General features: G+C 32.3%; 4 protein-coding genes across 9 annotated transcripts; 1 reads left to right on the forward strand and 3 right to left on the reverse strand.

The window, feature by feature from the left end:
- Positions 1-1,890: 1,890 nt before the first annotated feature.
- Positions 1,891-8,167, reverse strand: LOC127262012 (uncharacterized). Its single transcript, XM_051290480.1, has 11 exons — positions 7,714-8,167; positions 6,414-6,516; positions 5,775-5,788; positions 4,071-4,289; positions 3,835-3,906; positions 3,257-3,346; positions 3,102-3,140; positions 2,871-2,975; positions 2,608-2,773; positions 2,352-2,461; positions 1,891-2,160 (listed from the first exon to the last, which is right to left on the reverse strand). Exons 1-11 carry the CDS (start codon positions 7,969-7,971, stop codon positions 2,077-2,079), a joined length of 1,260 nt encoding a protein of 419 aa, XP_051146437.1. The 5' UTR covers positions 7,972-8,167; the 3' UTR covers positions 1,891-2,076.
- Positions 8,168-9,282: 1,115 nt separating this feature from the next.
- LOC127262473 (NAC domain-containing protein 86-like) lies at positions 9,283-14,139 on the reverse strand. Its single transcript, XM_051291165.1, has 6 exons — positions 13,676-14,139; positions 12,417-12,718; positions 11,588-11,866; positions 11,042-11,335; positions 10,506-10,590; positions 9,283-9,872 (listed from the first exon to the last, which is right to left on the reverse strand). Exons 1-6 carry the CDS (start codon positions 13,830-13,832, stop codon positions 9,415-9,417), a joined length of 1,575 nt encoding a protein of 524 aa, XP_051147122.1. The 5' UTR covers positions 13,833-14,139; the 3' UTR covers positions 9,283-9,414.
- Positions 14,140-15,921: 1,782 nt separating this feature from the next.
- LOC127262615 (autophagy protein 5) lies at positions 15,922-20,835 on the reverse strand. Its single transcript, XM_051291380.1, has 8 exons — positions 20,612-20,835; positions 19,790-19,914; positions 19,199-19,265; positions 18,505-18,594; positions 18,188-18,275; positions 17,177-17,320; positions 16,656-16,784; positions 15,922-16,359 (listed from the first exon to the last, which is right to left on the reverse strand). Exons 1-8 carry the CDS (start codon positions 20,735-20,737, stop codon positions 16,043-16,045), a joined length of 1,086 nt encoding a protein of 361 aa, XP_051147337.1. The 5' UTR covers positions 20,738-20,835; the 3' UTR covers positions 15,922-16,042.
- A 623-nt stretch (positions 20,836-21,458) lies between these two features.
- On the forward strand, positions 21,459-25,224 carry LOC127262418 (glutamyl-tRNA(Gln) amidotransferase subunit B, chloroplastic/mitochondrial). Of its 6 annotated transcripts, none has more exons than XM_051291085.1 (10): positions 21,459-21,572; positions 21,987-22,109; positions 22,332-23,019; positions 23,147-23,359; positions 23,503-23,643; positions 23,725-23,928; positions 24,075-24,272; positions 24,463-24,531; positions 24,657-24,773; positions 24,877-25,224. In XM_051291085.1, exons 3-10 carry the CDS (start codon positions 22,396-22,398, stop codon positions 24,955-24,957), a joined length of 1,647 nt encoding a protein of 548 aa, XP_051147042.1. In that variant the 5' UTR covers positions 21,459-21,572; positions 21,987-22,109; positions 22,332-22,395; the 3' UTR covers positions 24,958-25,224. The 6 variants fall into 6 exon arrangements, with proteins under 6 accessions (XP_051147042.1, XP_051147043.1, XP_051147044.1 ...); XM_051291086.1 differs by having other exon boundaries at positions 22,338-23,019; XM_051291087.1 differs by having other exon boundaries at positions 21,459-21,567.
- Positions 25,225-25,264: the final 40 nt, after the last annotated feature.

Below are 25,264 nucleotides of genomic sequence, written 5' to 3' on the forward strand. Positions count from 1 at the left end.
TCTCTGATTTTATTAGTATTATTTATATTTTTAAATAGTAACATAATTATTGGCATAAAAATATTCTTTTAGGTAATTTAAAAAATATTTTTTTAGTAAAATAAATATTATCGTAATTTATGTTGATAATAATTTAGAGTTTGACTAAATCACTTAAATAGTATATGAAATTATTAGAATATATATATATTTTTTATATGTTTTTTCAAGTGATATAATTGCATTATTATTATTATTATCTTTTTTACCAATTTAAAATTTTGTTACTAATTTTGTAAATAGGAACATAACTATTGGCCCAATACACTCTAATGTGCTAATTGGGTGATTTGATTTAATCAACAAATATGTACGAAGAAAGTAGCAAAATTTAATTATTTTCGTCTCAAAAGAAAGATGTTATTTTTTTTTTTTAATTTTTGCTTATCTCAAAACAAGAGTGTTGTTTCCTAATTTAATAATAGCACCAATTTACTGAAAATAATAAATACTCTTATAATTTATAATATATTATACAAATATCATTACTTTTATATTGAGTAATATTAATAGGAGTATTTTTATCTTTATATTAATTTGGACTACGTACCAATGTAATAATAATATTAAAAAATCTACATGCAAAAAGCAAACAACACTATTTTTTCGGGATGAAAGAAGTATAATATATAACACATATTTTAATATCATATTATATAATTACATATAACCAAATATATTTTAATTTCAAAAAAATATATTCAAGTTTCAGCACAATAGTAATCAAATCAGCACAATGCTTAATTGATATAGTCAGCATTCTAACCGCCACCCAATTATAAATTTAGGCAATTGAAAATATATTTATTGAATAAAATTAATATTACCATATTTTATGCAGAAAATCATTTAATATTTTACTAAATTACTGAAATAGCAAGTGAAATTATTAAAATTCTTAATTTTCTTTTTTTTTTTTCCAAGTGATATTACTGCATTAATGTTTGTTACCAATATACAATTTTAGTTACCAATTATCCACAAACTAAAAAGGTAAAATATAATTAATCACATAATTTATAATTCAAAATTTCAACTATAAATAATCCCCAACAAAGTTATGAATTCATCATTACAGCTACAATAATTTCTTGAAACCCAAATCATAACAATGTTTTTAGCCCTTTTTGTTATTTAACGAGAGAGGATGACGATGTTGCTGAACTTTTTTGAGAAGGAAGATAAAGAAGTCTCAACCAATTTGTCATATTTTGGTTGGGGTTTAGCCAAAAGTCGAGTAGCGATTAAAGATTCTCATTATCAAAAAATAAAATAAAATGCATATTAGTTGTGGTTTACTCAAAGCGCACTCGTCGACTAGGGCTGCGGGAATGTCTTGGTTTGTTGAAATTCATTCCCGGTCCCGAATCAAGCTTAACAAGTAGTTCAATTTGGCTAAGGTATCCATCAACATCTTGGATTAAGATCAAGACGTTGAATGTGTTGCCTAGTTAGAGAACATTCATGCATCGATTGTCAATTGGAAAGAGCACATGGCAAATGGTAGAAGCGGCACCACTAATTAATCGAATGTTGTTGTTATCAAAGAATAAACAATTATGGAAAACTAGGGTGTGTTCACTTTGTATTTTTTAATGTATTATTTTTTTATATTAGATACAAAAAATCGTGTCGATAATATAAAAAAATAACATTTTATATTAAAATTTTTATTTTTATGGATGAATAAAATATATTATATTATATATGTTGTGCCAAAATGATATATTGTATTTTCAATACATAATTATAGAAAATTCGTATCACCATAAAATAAGTTTAGATGAACAAATATTTTTCTCAAAAAAAAAAAATCAAATGTATATTAACACGTATTTATATTGCACCAAACAAGTATTTTATTTAAAATTTTATTATTCAAAATCCAAATTAAATTCAAAACCAAAACCCACAAACAATCACACTTTCTTCGTCTCGTACAAATTAAATGAATTCGTTAACATACAATCAAATCATATTAAAGTTTATAGGAGTGTATCAGATCAAAGAAATTTGAAAAACTGTGATGGAAGAAGTTCAGCAAGCAACAATTACAGGGTTCATCGGAATGGAGCTGTCTCTATCGCACATATCTGCACCAAGATTCAAAACCCCTTCCTCCTGCAATTAATATTCATGAAAATAGTAAAAATTTGAATAAAAAAATAAAAAAAAATTTGATGAGACAATAAATAAAATTCGAATATAATATTTTAAATGAAAAATAAATTTTCGAATGATTGATATGAATTTCAAGAAAGTGAATAGTATAAAAATAAAATTGAAAATATAAGTAAACAGAGATTTATTACCTTGGCGATATTTCTAAAATACATTGTGGTGTAGTTTCCGGAAGGAAACAAAGCTTCAATGAGATCAGCAAGAACAAGATGAGGCTGAGAGATTGCTCCATCATACCAATCTTGATCAAGAAACATAAATTTAGTCATACTTACAGTGTAAATGGAGCAAAATTAAAGTGTAACAATTTTATCTTATCGATCATGCAAAAGCACGACACCTTATATATATATATATATGTTTGTCTATTGCAATCTATATACTCACCAAGAATCACTGAATTTTGAATCCTTTTGTCGAATCTCCATAGGCTTTGGTTCGCCATGAAACCAAAGCAAGATTGATCCTCGACGCTCAAGTTTTGAAGAAACGAGGAGGCATTGTACGCCGAAGGGTCGGGCACATATGTCTCATCAATTACAACGTCCAAAGTCTATGTTGTAATTGTTTTAAGAGCTTACTTAAACAAGTTATCGAAAAAAAAATGGTGAAAGGAAAAAAAATAAGGCACTTGTAATGGACACACTCACACATAAAATGGCATGAAATGCTTCCAAGTCATCTGGTATCGAAATGTTATATGTGATTTTGCTGATGGAGTCATCGATGTTTTCCCCGCCCGAATCCTCAACATACTACAAAAGCGCACGGTAGCAATAAGGCATAATATATATGCTTGATTAGGATAGATTGCACGAAAGAAAAAAAAATGTAATTTTTTTATGATAAGCTAATGGGCAGAAGTTGCTCTTGCTCGATACCTTTAGCTTGTATGTCTCTTTCGTGAACGACCACACTCCCTATATATATATATATATATATATAAAGAAATGCAAATCAGTCTTTTTGAAAATGAAATTGTAGAGAGTCGAAAAAATTAAGAATTGAAATAAAAGAACAAATTAAACTTTTTTACATCTTTGAACGCCATCCAAGCAACGATCGGCTTGAATAATGCTTTCTTGCTAGCTGCATATTTGCTTAAGCACATATAATTCTGCTTGATCTGCAATCAAGTCAAATATAGAAAAAGTGAAGATTTTTCGAAAGGCTTAGAGCAAAAAAATGGTATTCGATGTTGTTTTAGAATGCAAATGGTGTTTCGACAAAAGTTCTTACAAGTAGAAGCTCTAAAAACCAATTCTACAATTTCCTAAAATGTTTTTGGGAGAAAATTGCAAAAAAATCTCACACTTATACCCTATTATCACTTTTGTCTTGTATTTATCTCATTGGCAAAATATATCTCACATGTTTACAAAATTCGTTATTTATGTCCTTTGCCCGCGCGTGAAATTCACACCACGCGCCCTTACGCAAAATCACGCGCAGCCACGGGCGACCAAAGGATAGAAATAGCGACTTTTGCAAAAAAGATAAATACATAACAAAAGGAATAATGAGTATACGTGTGAGATATTTTTTGCAATTTTCCCATCTTTTTGGAAGTTCAGCGCTACTAAAATCTTCGAATCAAATTTTTTAATTGCTCACCGTATCATAGACTTGATTTGCTCGTGTTTCCATATTTGCAAAAACCCCAAGGTACTTGATCCATTCAGCTCTCTGAGAAACTCGACCATTGAATTAATTAGCATAAGCACAAGCACTTAATTAGAATTTCCAACACATTACAATATTACACATAAAACTTTGGTTGAGTTATACTAAATTAAATTAAATTACATTAAAAATTCTAGCCTCATCGAAAGTTTGCTCTCCATATATACCTGTAGAGCAGTCTCCTCCCCGGCCGGGAGAAATGTGGCGAAGTTGCACCATTGTTGCTGATCCGTGTTGGCGATAAAGTGCGCTGCAAATTTAGTCAGCTGCTGCGGCTCGCTTTTGTTCATAAGCTGAAGCTGGCCGTCGTTGTATAGCTTCAACACGCATTGAGATGCCACATAATCCGTCGTCACACCCTTTAAACTTCCTAAGAGTCCTAGAAGCTGTACTCATACATATGTACGTACTCATGAAATGATATATGAGAATAGTTAGGGCATTGATTAGGGCTAATCAATATATGAAAATAGAACATACAACATATGTGGTATATATTTTTAGCGTGTTTTCTATTTTAGTTTATATGTCTCTATTGTGGTGAGATTGATTGTAGTACGTGTTGTGCGGACTACGGTGCTACAATTGTGCTGTGTGAACAAACAATTACTTTTTTTTATTTTACTTTCTCTGTTGGTAAAATTATGTAAGTATAATTGAACATGAAAACTAAAATATAATATTTTATTCGTCTCAATTCAAAGTATATTTTTTTACCATTTTTGTCTGTTTTATTTCAAAGTATTATTTTTTATTTTAGTAAAAGTAATCATACATCAATACCAAAATACTCTTAACTTTTACCTAAATTACAAACATACTATTATATATACAATTACTTTTTTAAATTAAAGGATAAAAAGGTCAAAATCTCTTAAAATACTTCCCATAACTAATAAAATAATGTTATTTCATAATGTACTACAAAATCTCAAAGGGCTTTAGTTCTGTAATTGGACCCCTTTATCATTTTAGTGTCGTAGATAGTGGAGCATGTCGCAAACTAGTCTCATAAGTAAAAAACTGTCGTTGTTTTAGTTCTCCAGCGCCGGAGACGTCCGCATGGCTCACCGAAAGCCACGTGTCCGCCAGGTCATCGACGCCTAGTGGACAAGAGATTTTACTTCTTCTGTTTTTCATTTTTTAATTTTTTAATTTTTTTTTTCAATTGGACCAAATAAAAAATTAAAAAAAATAAAAATAAAAATAAATTTTAAAAAAACTAAAATTAAAAATATATAAATAATAAATAATAAAATCCACGTGTCCGCGACACCTGGCGGATACTTAGCTTCCAGCGAGCCACGTAGGCATCTTCGGCACCGGAGGACTAAAACAACGAAAAATTTTTCTGGGACTAGTTTGCTACAGACTTACTTACTAGGAAAAAAAAAAAAAAAAACAGTTTACTCTTCTAATATTAAATTGTGAGTGGATAAAAATATTTATTATAAATAGATTAGCTGAATGGACAGACAGAGTATTTTCCCATTTTAAGATAACTGCACAAAACATCTTTGTATGAATTTTGATTGCATAAATTACTCTCGAATTATCCTAATTAAATCATGCATAAGCACAATGTATATGGGTGAAGAATTTTGGCCGAATTTTACTATTTACTAATTTATTTTTCAAAAAAATAATCAAATACATAATTTTTTATTTTTTATATTATACTAACAATTAATTTTATATTCAAAACAACACATCAATACCTATTTATTTCATGTAATAAAATTATTCAAATTCAAAACTTTTACTATTCAAAACTCATATCCAAAATCCAAACCTCCGACAAAACACGATTTTTTGCTGACATGAAAGCGGGCCATACAACAAATTTACTTACAGAAAACAGCAACTCTCACCTCGAAGAAGGAAACTGTAGATGGAGGAGACATTAGTTAGTGCAGATATTGGAACATATGTCATATTCATATTTTCGTATCGTATTTATGTCGGGTTAAGTTAAAAGATAAAATATACAAACACAAATATGATTTTCATTTTGAAATTAAATTTAAATTTAAACATACAAACATGGCATTAATTTAATTAAGGTCGGATTTTTCTTGCCAACAATAACCTAAAATGAAAATAAATAACCAAACACAAAACATATTAGAAAAGTTACTGGACACTTGAAATTTTACTATATAATCTACTAAAAACTACAAAAATAATAGATACATATATATAACTAAATTAACAAGAATAAAATCATGATTTATAAATTAAAATTACAGTCAACATTTTGTTCAAAAGATCATTAATAAAAATAAGCATTTCGATGGAAAAAATTAACTAATCGTCTAACAATTTAGTCATCAAAATGGTTAAATGATGTCCAAAATGGTTAACTCAAGCTGATTTTTAGAGAAACCAAAATCATCTTCATTCGGATCTTTACTTTTCAAGTCGAACATGCTCATATTTTTTTATCGTGTTCAAAATTGACACCCCTATATATTCGCGTGGGACAAAAATTAAATCGGTAATGAAATGACCTGGAAAATAGTCGGCGTCAATGGAATAATTGGATAATGGAATGACGAATGACTTTATCCTTGAAGTGCAATATTTTGTTTTCGTTGCCATCTTTGAATTGTTCTGTGCAAAAAAAAAAAAACTATGGAAATCAATAAATTAATTAGCAACGAGGTTTGAAAATTCCTAAGTCTAAATAAAAATAGTAAAACAAATACTCCAAAAATAATTGTATACTTTATGCATGGACGAAGGGAGTATATTTCTAGCTAGTATGATATGTGGCAATTTTGGTAATCTTGATTTTTTTACTTAAGAGTATTCATAAAAATAAGCTTATTAATACTCTTCTTAAAATTTCTTTGTTACTAAAATATTGTCATATATACTGACATGACATAATACTTGAACTAATCACGTTGCACTAAATATTAATATGTTTTTAATTTTTAAATAAATATTGAAACATATATTTTCAATTTATAAATATATAACTTAAATCTACATCAATATTAGTACCATCTTGTGTAATATCTTGCTATGGAAAACCTTTTCGACAATTGGGGATATAATATATGACTATTTTTTTATAAATGCTTTTCATTTAAATTACGAAGATAATAAAAGGATGCCAGATAATAGACTAAACAAAAATTTATCCCAAAAATAATTTATAGATAGATAGATAAATATCAATACATAGAAAAAGTGTGAAGAAGGAAGATGACAATAAAGAAAGGAAATGTTCATTATTTATATTTTACATACATGATAATTTAATAAAATAAATCCTTTGAGAGCAACTAAAATATTTTCAACCCAAACTTAAGAGGTTTATTTAGAATTAACTTGGAACATTTTGTTTTATTAATTTGCATAATATAAGTCATATTTCTATGGCTTGAATACTTTTGTGTATATATATATATTAATTGAAGAACAAGAACAAGATCAAGAAGGAATTGAAAGAAAGAAAACAATTTCTCCCTCCGTCCACTTATAATGTCTACATTTACTTTTGACACGATATTTAAGAAATAATAGTATTTTAATTATAATGAGTTGTTAAAAGTAGTGTAATGACATTTTTGCCTTTGTTTTTTCGTGTAAAAGTAATGATGTGATGTAAAGTAAAGGTATTTGTGAAAAAAGTAGGATATTTAATGACATGTTTATTTTGTAATTGGACATCTCAAAATAAAAATATGTATACTTTCTGGCTGGACGAAAAGAGTATTATTTTTTGGCATAATTTGATCGAATTTCAGAATAATAAAAGAAAGAAAGAAATAAATGTAAGGTGTGAATGAGTAGAAAGACCTGAATGAGAAGATAACTCTTGCCATCAAAGCCATTCTTGATGACTTTAAAGGTCTGGCCATAGTATATTCTGAAGTTTGCTGCATCTTCTGCTTCTGAAACATTCCCACTAATCTTCACCTCATTTCCTCCTCCTCCTCCCCTCACTCTCTCAATTTTCTCACTCCACATTACTACCCAAATTACCATAATTACCCTTAACCAAACACTACTACTACATCTCCACCAATTCCTATTCCATACATACTTCTCCACCATTTTCACAATATATATATATATATCTATATTTGTGGGTCTGTGTTAGAGTGAGAGTGAGAGTGAGAGTGCTTTTATATATATATATATGTAACTACATTGTAGAGAGGAAGGACTCACTCAATGAATTACATTAATGGCCCCTCAAGGCCGTGTTTGGTTGAGATTTTTGTGTCTGGCAAAAGGGGATGAATCTCTCTCTTCTCTTCTCTCTCTCTCTCTCTCTCTGTGTTTAGTGTTGGTTGGTGCTTTAATATCAGCCCGTGAATGAAAAGGGTAGCTTTTAATTCTTTGGCGTGGTTGTTTTTGGTTTTTAGTGTGTTGGGGCTTTGTGTTTGTGCTTTGTAATTGTAGTGCCTCACCAGTACCATGCATGTGACTCAGATTCATACACCCAAACAGTGCCTTATTTCCTTTATACTCTTTTTTTTCTTTTTCGCTCTCCCTGCGGTGCGCCGGCGTGCAGTAGTTTCCAGTTACTACAGTGGGTTGGGGTTGCCGGAACCGGACAGGGACAGGAACAGGGGAAGTACTCTATTCCCTATTATCATACCCAAGAGTATCTGTCGTACCAAAGAAACCAAAATTAAAGTAAAATTCAAGACCCAATTATTTAAATACTCTCTATATCATATATATATATAATATTTATTTTATTTATTTACTTATCCATAAAAAAAAAATGTCGATTTCATATTTTAGGAAACAAATAATACCATTTTCCTTTATTATTTTAATCACTTTTTTTTTTTTAACTATGCAAAACAAAAAATATATACTACCTCGTGAATCAAGTTCTAAGGATTTTATTTAGTAAAGAAATTGCAAAAATACCTAAATTAGTGTCTTGTGATACTAATAGAATAACATTTGTAAAAAAAATTATACAAATATATGAATATTTTTAATGTTAAGTACAATCTGACCGGACAAAGAGAGTATTACATTTCAAATGGTATATTAATAGCAATACGGATCAAGTGCTGAAAAGTTTTAATTCAATACTTTGCTGAATGCTTAAAAACTAATTAAGTTCAAGTAATATACTTAATTAATACAATTAAAGTAATTATTCATCGGGTGCTGAAATAATATTTTCAACACCTGATCTGTATAGTATTAATAATACCGGATTCATCCCATGTTGTTACATGATGTTTTTCTACTACAACTAATTTCTTATTGTTTTTTGAGCGAAAAATTCAAAGGGTATATTAATCAAACCGGATAAATTTGAATAACATACAAAGATATCACTCTAAATTTACTAGTATAATTAATTGAAACGAATTCTAATTTCAATATTGTATTACAACATACAATCAAACGATTTTCATCAAGAATTCCCAATTAAAAAAAAAAAAAAAGAAAAACTAATAATAGTTGTAGTTGTTGTAGCAAGTAATCGAAATTCGAAGTCGCTCTATTCTTGGCCCTTAGATTATTTTACCCTAGCAACAAATCCCCTTTCCACAAATTGTGCAAATCAAGAGAAACTAGGGTCAAGTAACACCTTAGAACATCCTTAATCTCCCCAAACAAATTTCTCCCTCCCCCAACACTTCTTGGATTCATTTCCTCTTGAGATCTTCCCAAGCTTCTTATCGTATTTTTCGCCAACATCCTAAATTTCCTCGACAAACTCGGTACAAAACCCATCGGTGGATTTTCATCTCTAATTGTTGGGTTTATAGAGATGGAGATTGTCTTTGATGGCACTACTTGGTGATAAAATGTTGTAGCTGTTTGTCGAGTCGAAACGAGTAATCCATGATTCACTTGGATATTATTGTCATCGAATATGTCCAAGTCCGGCGAGTTCGAGAAATTATCAATCAACACCTCGCTGCCTCCGATTGTATCGCTTACTTCTGTAGTGAAGAATGCTTCAAAGTTGTGACCGCCTGCATCGAAAATTTTTATTCGTTCGTAATTTTATTAACTTTGTTTGAACTAGTAATAATTATTTTTCTACCTACCATATTTGTTTTTTTGTAAGCTTCTTAATAATTTTTTCGTAGTATTCTTACTTTATTTTTTATCAAACATATTTTTATATTTAAATGCAATTATTTATTAGCATCATATAAAGTGACATAATTATCCGAGATAGAGAGTATTATTCAATTTTCACGATTTCCTATATTTTGTTTTTATAAAATATCGCATTCAAATTATTATTGAAACGAAAATGAAAATGAAAATGAAAATCCAAAATAATCATAAAAAAGAACACATCCGAAGTTGTTGTGTTTTAAAACTTCTTCTTAATTAGTAATATACAATTTACAATAAAATACCCAGCTCAAAAGTATTACATTTGATATTAATTCTATTTTTCAATTTAAAACATCACTTTTATTTGTTTTTTTTTTATATATATTTTTTAGTAGGCCAAAATAATAAGTGTACAATAATTTCGTAAAAAAAAAATTGAATAAAATATTTTAAGAAAGAAAAATAAAAGTTTGAATAATAAAAAATAATGATAGAATTAAATAAACACAAAAGAACGTGAGTACTATTTACATACATACCTTCAATTTCAAAATCTCGATATTCCCCTCGGACAATATTGGAGATGCCTTCTATGGGAGCCGTCCTCAAGTCATCTGTCCACACCTGAGTATAAGGTTGTCAAAAGACACCAAACTTATAATGACATTTAGACATGGAATTTATTATTATTTAATTATAATTATTTTTTAATATTTTTTATACTATATATATATATAAAAAATTATTCTATACAAATTATGTGTATATTAATATACTTTTATTTAAATTCTATTTTGAAAATAAATTAGATTGATATAAATATAAATATATATGTATTCTTTAATTAAGGTGGAAGAAGGATAATATGATACGGAGAAATTAAAAAAAGAATATAAAAATTGTTGTTGAGTTTCTGTACAAATTAAAAAAAATTGTAAAAATACTTTTACTAGTGTCTTATAATACTAATAAAAGGATATTTATAAAAAATAAAAAATTATATAAATATAAAAATATTTTTAATATAATGATGCAAAACATAAATGTGACCCTTAGACGACGGAGGGAAAATTACCTTTTCAAATTCGTGGTTAGGCATTCCAATCCAGCTTAGGTTCTCATCACCCATATAATTATTTCTTCCAGTTTCAATGAACCTCATGGGATTGTTCTCATCTCCATAATTATCCAAGTAAGTCGACAACATGAGATCTCGAGGGGGGTACGTATAGTCATGGAATACGCTTGAAGATGGTGTGTTGTTAGTCGGGTTGTTAGAGAAAGCAGCTGGCGAAAAATCGGGAATGGCCTCTAGCGGAGGCAATGAAGACCTCGTTTGTAATCTCGCACACTCTAATGTAATCCCCATCTAAACAAAAAAGAAATAATAATAATATATAACAAAATTAAGAATAAAATAATGAAACTTATGTGTGTATATACTCAATAAATATATGGTGTATTTTTATTTTTTTTTTTAGGTATATTAGTTTGAATTTTTTTTTTTTATGTGAGGAATAAGAAATTGTGTTGAAAATATAAAAAATAATATTTTTGTATTAAATGTTAACTTTTTACGAGAAAATATAATATATATATATCTATATATATATATGGTTACCTTTGATGGCGGGTATGGCAAAGAATTATTGTCTTCATTATTGCAAAAACCAAATGCCTCTTCTGATAAGTAGTGTGTCCATGCTGCAGCTTCATGGTCACTTGATGAGGAGTTCAATGTCATTACAGGGTGATTTCCGGAATTGAAAGCGCCGAAATGTCCTAATTCGTCAGCCAGGTCGATGTTCGGGGAGACACTATTGTCAGGATGTTGGTGATCTTCTTCTACCTTTGTGATGTTTAAACTCTTCTTGAATATGCGGCAAAGGGCGTATGCATCCTGTCCGGATATATCGATCAATAAGAAAATTGAAGCTAATATAATAACTCTGTTCGATTTTTTTGTGATGGTTTGTTAAATCATGAAATCCCTTCACATACAAGATAGATAAATGTCTTGAACATCCTGACTCTGATATCATTTTAAATGATCATTTCATCTAAAAATTAAATATAAAGAGATACATATAATTTATTTATTACATAGTATAGATGATTAATTATCACTTGTACCTCATATATTTCTCCGATTGTATTTTAGTTTTATACTAACAAAAAAAAATTCGCAATTTTCATGTTTCCATAGAGGATGAATGAATGCTCGTATTCACTTGCGAATCTACATGCCATTACACAAAAGAGCGATCTTTTTATAAAGTATAGGGCCAAATACGACTAATAAAAATATAGAATTCGACAAAAGTAATGATTCAATGTATATATGAGACTAATTAATTTTGCAATAATTTTCCTCACAAACCTATAAAAGCAAAATTAAATTGGCATGTATATAGACATATACATATACACACATATATATATAGATATACCTGCAAGCCCGACGAGGGATCGAGGCATTCTCTATCATCGAGGCGATATTCATGCATAACCCAATCGGTTCGCGCCCCATGGGGGGCTCGCCCCCTGTAATAAACTAGGGTTTTCTTCATCCCCACAGCCCTGTTAATTCCTTCTGAAGTAGAACTATTCATCATCACCTTCCTATCTTTGCCAGTCGCCTTCCAATACCCGGCTTTGGTAGCCCGGTTCGTTCTTGATCCATTCGGGTATTTACGATCTCGTGGGCTAAAGAAGAACCATTCAAGATCTTTGCTTGGTAGCAGTGACTTTCCTGATCAATGGTGTTAATTAATTATGTCAATTGTCATGGAAGAACATGAATATATATATATATATATTTATATGTCAATATATAAATGCTGGCTTTATTACAAGATCTGGTTCATGTTTTCATTGTCTTCTCTACATGTCTTAGGCCATGCTTTTCCATTTTAGAACTTTGTTAGCTAACAATTGAATTTTAGTGAAAAGAGTATCAAATATAGTTTAGGGTTTGGAATATACAAATTCTTAAATATTCCATTTAAAATAAATTAAACAAAGATAAGGAACATGGTGTGTTTATTATTAATTATTATGATTATTGTTGTTGTTGTATTTTTGAAGTAAATATAGTGTTTCAAATGATGTTTAAAATGTAAAACAGTTTTTTTCATATGATTGATTCTAAATCACAAAAAAAATATGTACATACAAATTATATATATATATATATAAGCATACTACAATAGATATTTAGCGTGTAATAAAGGGGAGGTAGCCAAAAAAGATGAAAAAGTGGGAATGTTGTTGAGCAATGAATATGACTTCTTTAATTAATTAGTTAGTTTTATTTTCCATGAGATTGATGTCTTAAAAAACATTATAAATGATTAAATTTCATATGCATCCACTTAGAAAGATGTAGGGACCATCAACTTACTTCAATCCCTTTTCCTAATAATGTGAACATGTTCTAATATTGAACTATATGCATACATATATATATATATAAATATATTAAAGTCTCTCTCTCTCTCTCTCTACAATATACATATATATACCTTCCTTCATTGCAATACTTTCTTAATATCATTCTTCTTCTTCTTCTTTTATTTCAAGATTTGTTTTCTTGTTATAATTTGAAATTGATTTGAAACAGTAATTTTGATTTGAATTTTTGTTTAAATATACTTTTATTGAATTTACGTGTAGGTGTGTACGAGATAAGTTATATATAAATACGTACCTGGAAGATCCCATGGCTCGCACTTATAAAGATCGACTTCAGGGATGACCTCGAGATCAATTTTTTGGCCATTGATCTTCCTCTTGAGGTAATACGCTACGAGCTCTTCGTCTGTCGGGTGGAACCGAAAGCCGGGAGGCAACGATACACCCGCCATGAGAGGGAATCAAGAAATTTTGAGGAAATGAATAGAGGAGAAGAGAAGAGAAGAGAGGAGACTGAATTCCAAAAGAGGGTTTTATAAGGGAACAAAAAGAAACTTCTAATATAAATAAATAATTATATATATATATATATTGAATGGGGAGAGGCTGCCACCCCCTTAATTACTTTATCTTTTTATACATTCTCTTGCTGTCTTTCTGATCTTATTATTTGATTGTTTTGTATGTATCTATGTCTGTATGTGAACAGTTAATATTTAAATACTAAAATGTAAGAATATGTATATATGTTTGTGTATGGAGGATACGAAGATTGTGCATGTAAGGAAGGAAGGAGGGAATCGTCGAGGTTGCCTTGGCTTGGGTGGTCCACGTGGTATCGTCTCATTCGATTCGATTCCATTCTTACCCTAACCAATCATCTATTTACTCTTTTCATCTATGTTTTTCAACTGCCAACAACAAATGTGTTTAGTTAGAGGTTGAAATTGTTGAATATATCTCACACATGAAAGTAATACGGGTAAAAGAATTGTTCTGCTTAATATCAATCGGTTTTAAATTGAAATTTCGAATCCCTTCTTAACGTAGTATCAGAGTTACGGTGCTTGTTTAAATTTTCTATATTATCGTGTTGAAGGGAAGTAGGGTTGAACATATCCTACATAGTATTAAGAAGTTTCAACCAAATACAATTATTAAGAAGGGTCCTTTCTTTTTACAAAAATAATCCTAGTTGTGACACCGAAAGGAAATAAATAATAAATATTAATTTTATTACATATAGTAGTGTACTAGTTAGAGCACTTTCCGAAAGAAGCCCTAATTCTTTTCTTTTTTGATCAGAAAAGTGTAAAACGACGTCGCAGTTAACCCCCACCCTTCAATAAGAAAACCTGGGGAAAAGAATATAAGAAATAGTATAATAGTACTAAAAAGGGTATTCTTAGTTTCATCCTATAAGCATTTCTTTTCAGACTAGTCCACACTTAATCAATCATTGCAAGTTTGTTTTAATTCATAAATAAATATTTTTATTATTTTTAATCTTTTTAAAATATATTTAACCAAATTCAAAACTGTTTATTCTTTTTCAAATACAAAATACATAAACTTCAAATATTTTAAGATAAATAAATAAGGGTGTATTTGTTTACCATCAAATCTCAAATTTTTATTATTTATTGTATTTTCTTTAAAAATATATATATGCATTTATTTCTCTAACAAAATATCTAATCATACATTATTTTAATATCATATACAAACCAAAATTTTTCAAATTTATAATTGATATATAAATATTTTTTACCTTACAAAACATGTATCAAAATACTATTTAAATAAAAAAAAATCAAATATAAAACTCAATTAAAATTTATTTGAAATTGATAATAATTATTTTAGATTGGTGTTAATTTGTTAACAATGGAATCAATAGTAATTAAAATTTTATATAATAAAAGCAAAATTTAATAATTTTTTTATAATAAAACTAAAATTAATTATTGTTTTTTTTTATTAAGACTATTTTTTATTTTGTCCAGATTAATAATATCACAAAATAATAACAAAAAAAGGGAAATATTGTGTATTATTAAAACTAGTTATCCCTAGACTCGTGACCAACTAAAACTAATTGTGTCCGGTAGTGTGGTGGTGACTTGTGACAAACTAGTTGTGTCTTGTGACAATAAAGTCATAGGTTCAATCCCTAACGTCCCAGGTCACTTAGCACACATAGTTTGTAAAATACATTAGGTTAGACAGGAAATTTACACGTCATAATAAAAAAAAAAAAAAAAAAAAAAACTAGTTTCTTTCCTCTATGTTATCTCTCCACTACATTATCTTGAGAGCTGAAGATCTTTTCAGCAAATTTGGTGAGTTTTTTACTATTTTGTCAAATGATTATAACAATAATAGATATCAAACACAACGAACCCGCATCTATCCATCTTCTACAAAAATCACAAATTCCATCTAAGACAGTTTGTTGTCTTCTTGATAGATCAGATCAGTGTTATAGAAGTCGAACTAACACTACCAAATATATAGGGGAGAAAAAATCAGAAGTAAGACTGAGAGAGACAATCATCCTAGATATTTACTTACCCCGGTCTGTCTGTCTATACAGAAATAAATCTAATTTCCAGTTAATGAATAACAAATGAAATAAGCAGCGAGTGCGCGAGCACATGCGCTATTCTAAGTTGTTTGGTTCGACAACTTTTACGAATAAACAGATATGAAGGTAGTACTCAGGGTTCATCAAGTTGTTCACCACCCACCCAAATGGAATTTCGAGCTGTGGCTCAATTCCCTGAATACGAATCACCTTCATCTCACTGCCATCTGGGACTAACCTCGAACCCTCCCCAGTTTCTTTGGGGCTTTTTGAGCTGCTCCCATCTGATCTTTGTTCACCCTCGTCTTCTGCTCCACATGACGGAGGGGATTCCACTGAGAATAGTTCGGGTAATAGTGATTTTAACGCATCGAGCAATGTAAAGCATTCTCCTGTACAAAAATAAAGGTTGCCAACTAATTCAAGGACCAAAAATGGAGATACAAACTGAGCTAGAATCATATGGTACTGATATTTTACTCCAATAGTTTACAGGATAATGTTTAAAGGTCTAATATGTGTGAACAATTCTGGGGTTTCTTTCAGTAAACATACATATGATCTCAATGACTATGCCAAAAGGACTCCACAAATGTAATGCAATACCAAACGTGTAAACAGTTTCTAAATGGTGAGTGTAAGGCAGTAAGTTATCAAAACCATAAATATATTATTTTAACGAAATTACCTTCACCGTGAATCTCAACAGGGCAATTTATGTATGATACTTTTTCCCAACTATCAACCGTCTGGGCATCTTCTAACTCATCTATATCTTCATCGATAGTCCGTATGTATAACCGAACAGGAATTCTACCTGGAAATAGCAACAACTTTATATAACAGAAAAATACAAGATAGAGGTCTAACTTACAAAGTACAGCAAATCAAATGAACAATGCCATCAATCACTACTACTTTGAGACAGTAAATTCAAATATAGAAGATAAGTTTAGCACCAAAATGTAGTCCATTTTACTTTTAAGATGAACTAATCAGGCCCATATTTAATTCATTCAAAACACAGCACATGCTCAACTGTTTGATATGTATCATTGTTGCTACACCACTCTTTTGTTACTTTTCAAGAAATGGAAAATGCAGTGAAATGTACTCCTTCAGTTTCAGAGAGGATCGTAACAGAAAGTGGAAATGAAACGCAAGCTATTGGCTAAAGTTCATAAGCCAGTATAGTTTTCAACATCTTACCTGTCCTGGTTGTTCCAGTAGCCTCCAAGTTATTATTCCCTTGTTGAGACTTTGACCCAGAAGCCTTTACTTTGAGGAAAAAGTCGTCTCTAATAACGTCAAGTTTAAGTTTCTGTGAAATATGACAGAAAGCTTCCAGATGACCTGAGACATAGCGAGGTTCTATAGTTAACACTAACAGAAATGCAGGTCCATTCAGAATAGTAGTTTATGGCAAACGGGGAATACAACATAAAAAGAAAGGATAAAAGAACATATTCGGGCAGTGGTCAGCAACTCAGAGAGTTAACATGCAATAAGACTGAAAATGGGTAATTCCATGGTTTTTGAATTTCAGGATTCTGCCTGGACAAAAAAGAGTTGTAATCCACTTCAAGTGCAATCAGAACCATAGAACCAGGCACCAATAATATAAGGTGATTTTACAGCTCTACATTCTTCATGCAGCTGGACATGCACATGCTCGTACACTGACAGAATTAGAATAATGTAGTGTAAACAAACAAAAGAAACAATCATATAAATTAGAAAAATTATATTTCTTCAGTGTAGGACCCAAGTCATGGGAAAATTACAAATTCACACAAGAACAACTGAGTGGCTCAAGTACTCCAGAAGGACAGAAAATGCTATCACACATGCAAGTCCTACCAATTTTTGGAAGCAAGAGAAAAATCGTACAAGAAACAAATCTGATCGAACACTTCACTTCCATGTGAAAGCAGCATTCTTATTATAAGGCGGCTCGTGAATCATGAATAAGTGGTGCTGAAGATTTGAATACAAGACCTCAGGTAATAATGGCATACTAGAACAATAAAAATTATATATTCCCATAGAAACTAACCCTAAAGTGTACTATTCACAGGGTATTAATACAATCGTAACAAAAATCAAAGTTCATATTACCACAAAATATAATTGTAAAATCCTGAGGTTAGTGCCAAATTTTGTAAAATATCATTTTTCTAAATAGGATTCTCAAAACACATTATTTAAAACTATTCATACCATTTAAAACAGAACGCCAGAGCTCAGCCTGATCAGATTGAGACAAATTCATGATATTTTTGCAGTTTCCATTGATTATATATGCTGCCTGCAGACATGCAGATGCAGTCAGTGTAGGTTAAGCTGCAGTGCGTATTCTGAAGGAATAATAAGTGCTTAAAGAACCCAGAACAGGTAAAACATGATATCATCTTACTTCACTCGGTGAGCATTAGGTACCATTGCTACGTGAATTTACACATGCAGTAAAAGAAACTAATTGAAGAGGCCGGAGATAAAGTTAAAGCAAAGGAAAGCACAGAGAAAATATACCTTACCTCTTTCAAAGCATTGATATAGCTCCACTTTACACTGTCCTCACCTTCACATGGGGTCAATATATTCCCTGGATATCCTCTAAAGTGTATCTGCAGAAATATCCGAAAGCATGCTATAGGTAAATTAACAAAGTTTTTCAGCTTAAAATACCAAGCTAAAGACATGGATTCCAAAATTGGGCGTTACGTTTGATGTCATATCCAAGCTACCCACATATGGTAAGATTTTCTGGGGGATGGTACAGAACAGAACAAACAAAATCTTGTTGACTTCAACGCCAAATAGAAACAGCAACCAACCGTTATGAACAACAGTTCATAACATACGCTTCATAGACCACTTAAGATGACGGGATAAGCCAATCCACATCAAGTTATTGGCTTTGAAGTTAAAGGGGATATAAGAAAAGACATATTCACACACATGGATATATATATATATATATATTCCACAGCATTAATACTGAAAAGCCTAAAATCCTAAACATTATAGCATCTTTACTCATGAGGCTCAAAAGGAGGTACAAAATATACTATACAAGATCTTCTGAAGTAAAAAAACTTCTAGTTCCCATTATAGAAAATTATTCATTCTATGATTCTATCAAGAACATAAAATGTGGTAACAACAAAATATACAACGCAGCCATTCATCAACTAGTGCATTTATTAATGAATTTCCAAACCCTCATACAGTTAAGTTCCATGGCCTTTCAGGTTCCGCACAGAGAAGATCAAAAAGTACTCCCGTGGGTATATACCTGAAAGATATCAGCAATGTCAATAAAAATATATCAGAATCATTAATTCTGCTTGAAGTGACCAATAAGCATAGAACAATAATTTGCAAAGAAAATAGAGATTCGGTGAGAGATTCAAATTAGTAGGGAAAAATCCAAAATATCGAGGCACTGGGCATCAATGAAATTAATTTTTGCAATACAAAAAGATTTCATGAAATCAAATTTTAATCCAATTCCTCCATTACATCGAAGTAGCTTAGTAGTTTCAGTTTATTTGGAAACACTCTTTTTTATCAGTATATCATAAATTAAAGGTTCTACTATGAATGTAACATTGCGCCTGAATTCATCCCTAAACATTTCAATTATATGATATCTATAACATTTGATAGTCCACTATACTATCTGCCATCGAGCCGACATGCTTCACAAGACTGCTTGAAGCAACAATGTTTCTATCAAGAAAGCCAAAATGAAACTATATATAAAACAAGTTCGTGTCCTTTTGAAAACATGGTTCAATGAAGATGCATAAGACAAACCACTTAAGCGGCAGTCCTTTGTACTCAAACCAGACAGTGTCTACTCCGGGTGGAAGAGAACCACTAAAGAATGGCTTAATCTGAGGCACTAAAAGAGGCAAATACCCTATCCGCGGGGCCAATACCTATAAACAAAGAAAAATAAAATTTAGTCTTGACACATTTAATCAAGCAATATCACGAACTGCTGGAAGAGCAACTAATGAATCTGAAAATGGTTCAACGCACCATCCCCAACAATTTTATAGAAACAAGTCTAAAAAATAAATCATCAGTTGAATGATGGCTTCGGTTTTGTTCTTTTGTGTGTTCTACCACAAATTTTTACTATTCAAATCAAACAATTATTTTTTTTATATTATACTACAAATTTATTTTACATTCAAAAGATCACCTCAACCTATATTTATGTCACATCAAATAATTATTCAAATTCAACTTTTTACTATTAAAAAATCCAAACCCAAAAACTAAAACCCACAGACAAACACACCCTTCATCTACATCACCTAAAAGCTTAAGGCTATCCAGGAGAAGTATCATTCCATGCTTATTTTAATCGAATACCTTAAATACATCCTTATTGTCCTTTCTCATAAACCTTGATCAAAATAAACTTTCATAAATGATGATGGCCGAGATTCGTAGTTACATCACTTTACACATCTATATTGAATCTCCCCAACATCGTCTAGCAACCCAAACTCCCGCAAAACCACAATTACAATAACTAAAAGAGATTAAAAATAAACCAGTGATAAATCTTGTGTCAAGCATTCAAGCAGGCATGCCAAATTAATCGACTTTATACAAAGGAGTTACCAACGCTGGCGGAGGCGGCGGAAGCGTGGTGACTTCGGAATCGTGGAGGTGAATCTGAAGCGGAATGGCGCCTCTCCAGACGTACCGCTGCGCCTCTGTCCCTCCTTCTTTATGGCCCATTGCCATTAGCGTGTTTTGTGATCTCTTTCTCGCGCCGATGGAGTCATAGACTATTGAACGAACCTTCACCCGCTGTTTTGACTAGGGAAGGGAACCACGGCAGAGATGATGAATTTGCAAATACATCCCTCATCTCTTTACAAATGACACTTGAGGCTAACCTTATTAAAAGTGTCCGATTGGGCCGGCCCGAGACTGTTTGACCCGACCCATTTCATCTCAGCGGGCCGGTTCGACCCTTATTTCCAAATCTATTACACTGCCTCCACCATCCGGTTCGAAAAAACCGCCGGTTCAAAACGGTGGTTGTATTTCAAACCGAAATCGGACTCAAACCAAACGGAAATCGTCATTCCGGTTCGATTTCGGTCTGTGTCTTTGTCCGCCGTGAACCGGCGATTTTCCCTCCTTCTTCTTCTCCATTCCTTTCCTTCTCTTTCTGCCTTCTTCTTTCCTTCTCTCTCTTTTCTGTCTTCTGCACTGCGCACTGGTAGGCTAGACCGGTGAGAATAACTCAAAAAAAAAAAGGCAAATCTCCGGTTCAATCTGTAAACCGGCGGTTCGCGGTTTGCCAAGGACACAAACGGTTTCAGTTCGGTTTGAACCGTAGCTGCTGGTTCGAGAACCAGCGAACAGCGGCTCGAACCGGCGGTTTGGACCGGATGGGCAAGTCTACTGCCTCCCCCTCGGCTTTATATCCGCCTCTCGTCTTCTTTTATGTAGCTTCTTTCGTAATTTGATTTTCGGCGTCGTCGTCCTCAAAGACGCCCAGTGCAGCTGGCTACGTTTGTCTTCTTCAGCATCGTATAGTAAACTTCTTCTGCAGTTTCATGGAGGTTCTGTAAGTTCGATTGCTTACATTACTTTTGAATTATTTTGCTTTATCATTCTGTTTTTTTCGATTAGGACTGCTATAGGAGTTTCTGCTTGAATCGTTTGATGCTAGGTGAAATTACTTGTATTGATTTAAGATTTATTGTATGGTTGATGTCTGTTTTAGTGTTAATTTTGTTGGCTTTGTGCATTCTTGTAGGGATTGGCGGGTTCATTTTTTGTTTATTTGGGCGGAAATTATCTATTTCTTTTGTTGGAATTTCTTATGCAATTTTGGGTGATTTTTGAAGTTATCTTCGACAAGATATGATTGATTAATTTTAGTTTTAAAACACCTTTAAATATAATACTCCATTAAACACTGTTGTTTTAAATCAAAATTCAAAAAGGTATTTTTTTTAATATTTTTTTAATAACACAGATAGAAGATAGAAGAGCGACAGAGAACCACTCGCATCTCTCCGCCCTCACCTACGATTGGTGATTTATCCTAAAATTGGCGGGAGTAGCTCTTCCTTTTCCTGATATTCTTCTCCTGTGATAGGTTTTTCTTCCTCTCTCATGTCATTGTTGTCCTTTAGCTAATTTATGTGTTTTTGTTTTCACCTGCAATTGCCGAAGTCCAGTGAAATTCCGAAAATCAATACAAATTGAGTCTTCGAATGGATTGGGCAGTGGTTTGTTTTCTATGGGGAGTGGGGGTGTTTTTATTCTAACAGTTATTATTATCATTTTTCCCCTAATTTACAATTCTATTGATTGTAAGGTATAGGTATACCATCATGCTGGTTGAGGTCTGAAGTCAGAGGGAAAGTATTACTGTATACATAATGGCATTGACATTATTGAACGGTATAAGATCAGGTTGCTTTCGGCTTTACCCATCGGCATATGTTTCAAGAAAACGTGTTCTACAATGTTGTAGTATGGGTAGTGTGCAAGGACAAATTACAACACAAGAGAAGAAGCTGGCTCAGTCGAAAGCTTCACCCAAATTCGAAACTTTCAAAATTGAAGAAGCATTGAAAAACTATGAAGCAGTAATAGGAATAGAAACTCATGTTCAGCTCTCCACTCTTGCAAAGGCATTTTGTAGCTGTCCATATAATTACGGGGCGCAACCAAACACGGGCGTGTGTCCTGTTTGCATGGGGTTGCCTGGAGCCTTGCCGGTTTTGAACTCCAAGGTCATAGAGTATGCAGTAAAACTCGGGCTTGCACTGAACTGTAAGCTCTCGCCTAATTCAAAGTTTGACAGGAAACAATACTTTTATCCAGATCTCCCGAAAGGCTATCAGATATCACAATTCGACATTCCAATTGCTAGTGGTGGTTATATTGATGTTGATCTACCAGTTGAGTTTGGGGGTGGGCATAGGAAATTTGGCATAACCAGAGTTCACATGGAAGAAGACGCCGGGAAGCTGCTTCACACTGGAAACTCAAGCTATTCTCAGGAAATTTGCCTTTTGTTATTTCTCCTTATCGAATTTAATCAATACATTGAATCTTTGAACTATGTCTTTAATCTTCACGTCTAGCTGATATCAGGTTTCAAATTCATCGATTCTTTTGCTTGGCCAGGTGGACTTGAATCGAGCAGGAGTTCCATTGCTTGAAATTGTGTCTGAACCAGACATGAGGACAGGAATTGAAGCAGCGGAATATGCTGCAGAACTACAGAGATTGGTCAGATATCTTGGGGTTAGTAATGGAAATATGCAGGAAGGATCTCTTCGCTGTGATGTCAATATCTCTGTCCGGCCGATTGGGCAGGAGAAGTTTGGCACAAAGGTACATTAGTGTTTTATAAAATTTCTGCACAATGTGTTTTTCATTTTTTTTTTGACAAATTTGAAGTTGAGTTTTTTGCTTGATTTCCACAGCTCTTATATGCATCTCTTACACTAATTATTTGTCTAACTTCGCCTAGACAGGTTGAAATAAAGAACTTGAACTCATTCTCATCAGTGGGTAGGGCCATCGATTTTGAGATATCTAGACAAGTGTTGCTTCACAGTCAAGGTCAGGCTGATCAAATTGTGCAGGAGACTCGTCTCTGGGAGGAGGGAGCTCAGGTTAGATCCCGTAATGCCTGCTGTCAGATTTGGTATCATGTTTCTGTCATTGCTAACCCTTTGGATTGCTATGCAAATTAGAAAACAATTACGATGAGAAAGAAGGAAGGACTTTCTGATTACCGTTACTTTCCAGAGCCTGATCTTCCAGGGGTTGTTCTCAGTGAGGAGTACATCAACATTATCCGTGACTCCTTACCTGAACTGCCTGAAATGAAACGCCGGAGATACGAGCAACTGGGATTGAGCATGCAGGATGTTCTTTTTCTCACAAATGATGTCAATGTAAGCCCTGATTCAACCTCTTTACTCGACCTCTGGATTAAGTTTGTAGATAAATTGTTGCTTAAGATGGACCTTTTTGTGTTTAAATCACTGAGGTATAACAGATTGAATTTGCATTGTGCATTGTGTTCCGATCCTTGTTTCAGGTTGCAGCATTTTTTGATGCGACGATTGCAACAGGAGCTGATGTAAAAGTGGTTGCTAATTGGATTATGGGCGACATTACTGCGCATATGAACAATGAAAAGCTGAGCATTAACGACATTAAACTCACCCCTCAAGAATTGGGAGAGCTCATTTCTACAATCAAAGGAGGAACCATTAGCGGAAAGATGGGCAAAGAGGTACGTATGGGCCTACAGTTTTTTGTCGCAGCCGTACACCTTAATTACTTTATAAATCAAGCAATCTAGAATATGATTCTACTGCATATCCTTTGTGCACAATGATCAACAGTGATGTTTTCTTGCAAAATAATATCCTTTGTGCACAGCACGTTTAACTGTTGATCGTGTGCACTGAATTAATATGCAGATACTGTTTGAGTTAATGGCGAAAGGAGGAACCGTACAAGGACTTATAAAAGAAAAGGATTTGATTCAGGCAAGTTGTTACAACATTTTAATTTTAATTTGTGCTGTGTATAGCTGGTCCGGTTGATAATCAATACATTGCATTTGGGGAACCAACAACTGATCGACGTGTTGCTTTTGCCTTTAATCAATTAGATTACAGACCCGGTTGAGATTGAGAAAATAATCGATAGCATTCTTGCAAAGAATCCAAAGCAGCTGGAGCAGTACCGTGGGGGGAAAACCAAGCTGCAAGGCTATTTTGCCGGTCAGGTATGTATGTGACTTGATACATGTACATATATATATATATATATTATTGTTGCGGGTGAACTGAACTGAGAATCTCCCGATGCTGTGTGTGTCTTTTGATCAGGTAATGAAAGAAACAAAAGGCAAGGCAAATCCGGGGCTTTTGAACAAAATCCTCCTTGAAAAATTGAATTCGAAAAGCTAGCTGAATGGAGGGAGGGAGGGTTGATTCTAATGATTGATTCATTACTGTAAGTTGACTTGCCGAGAATGTATAGCTCAAATGGTTGAGCTCTCCCTTACATGTTTGAGGCTACATCTTGCACGTCTGGATGCTGTAGACTTGCACAAACAATTCCAAATTGGCAGTTCTGACTTATGTGGTTCTGTATTTTTTGGGTTGAACTACAATTACTATTATTTCAAACTCCGACATCTTTAGGTTTATTTGTCACATATAATTTATCTAGTATGATTTGTATTATTAGTTCTAGTTAGCAGGATATTAGATT

Source organism: Andrographis paniculata, unplaced genomic scaffold (genome assembly GCF_009805555.1).
Source record: "Andrographis paniculata isolate CXL003 unplaced genomic scaffold, ASM980555v1 Contig65END, whole genome shotgun sequence".
In the NCBI taxonomy this organism is placed as follows: domain Eukaryota; kingdom Viridiplantae; phylum Streptophyta; class Magnoliopsida; order Lamiales; family Acanthaceae; genus Andrographis; species Andrographis paniculata.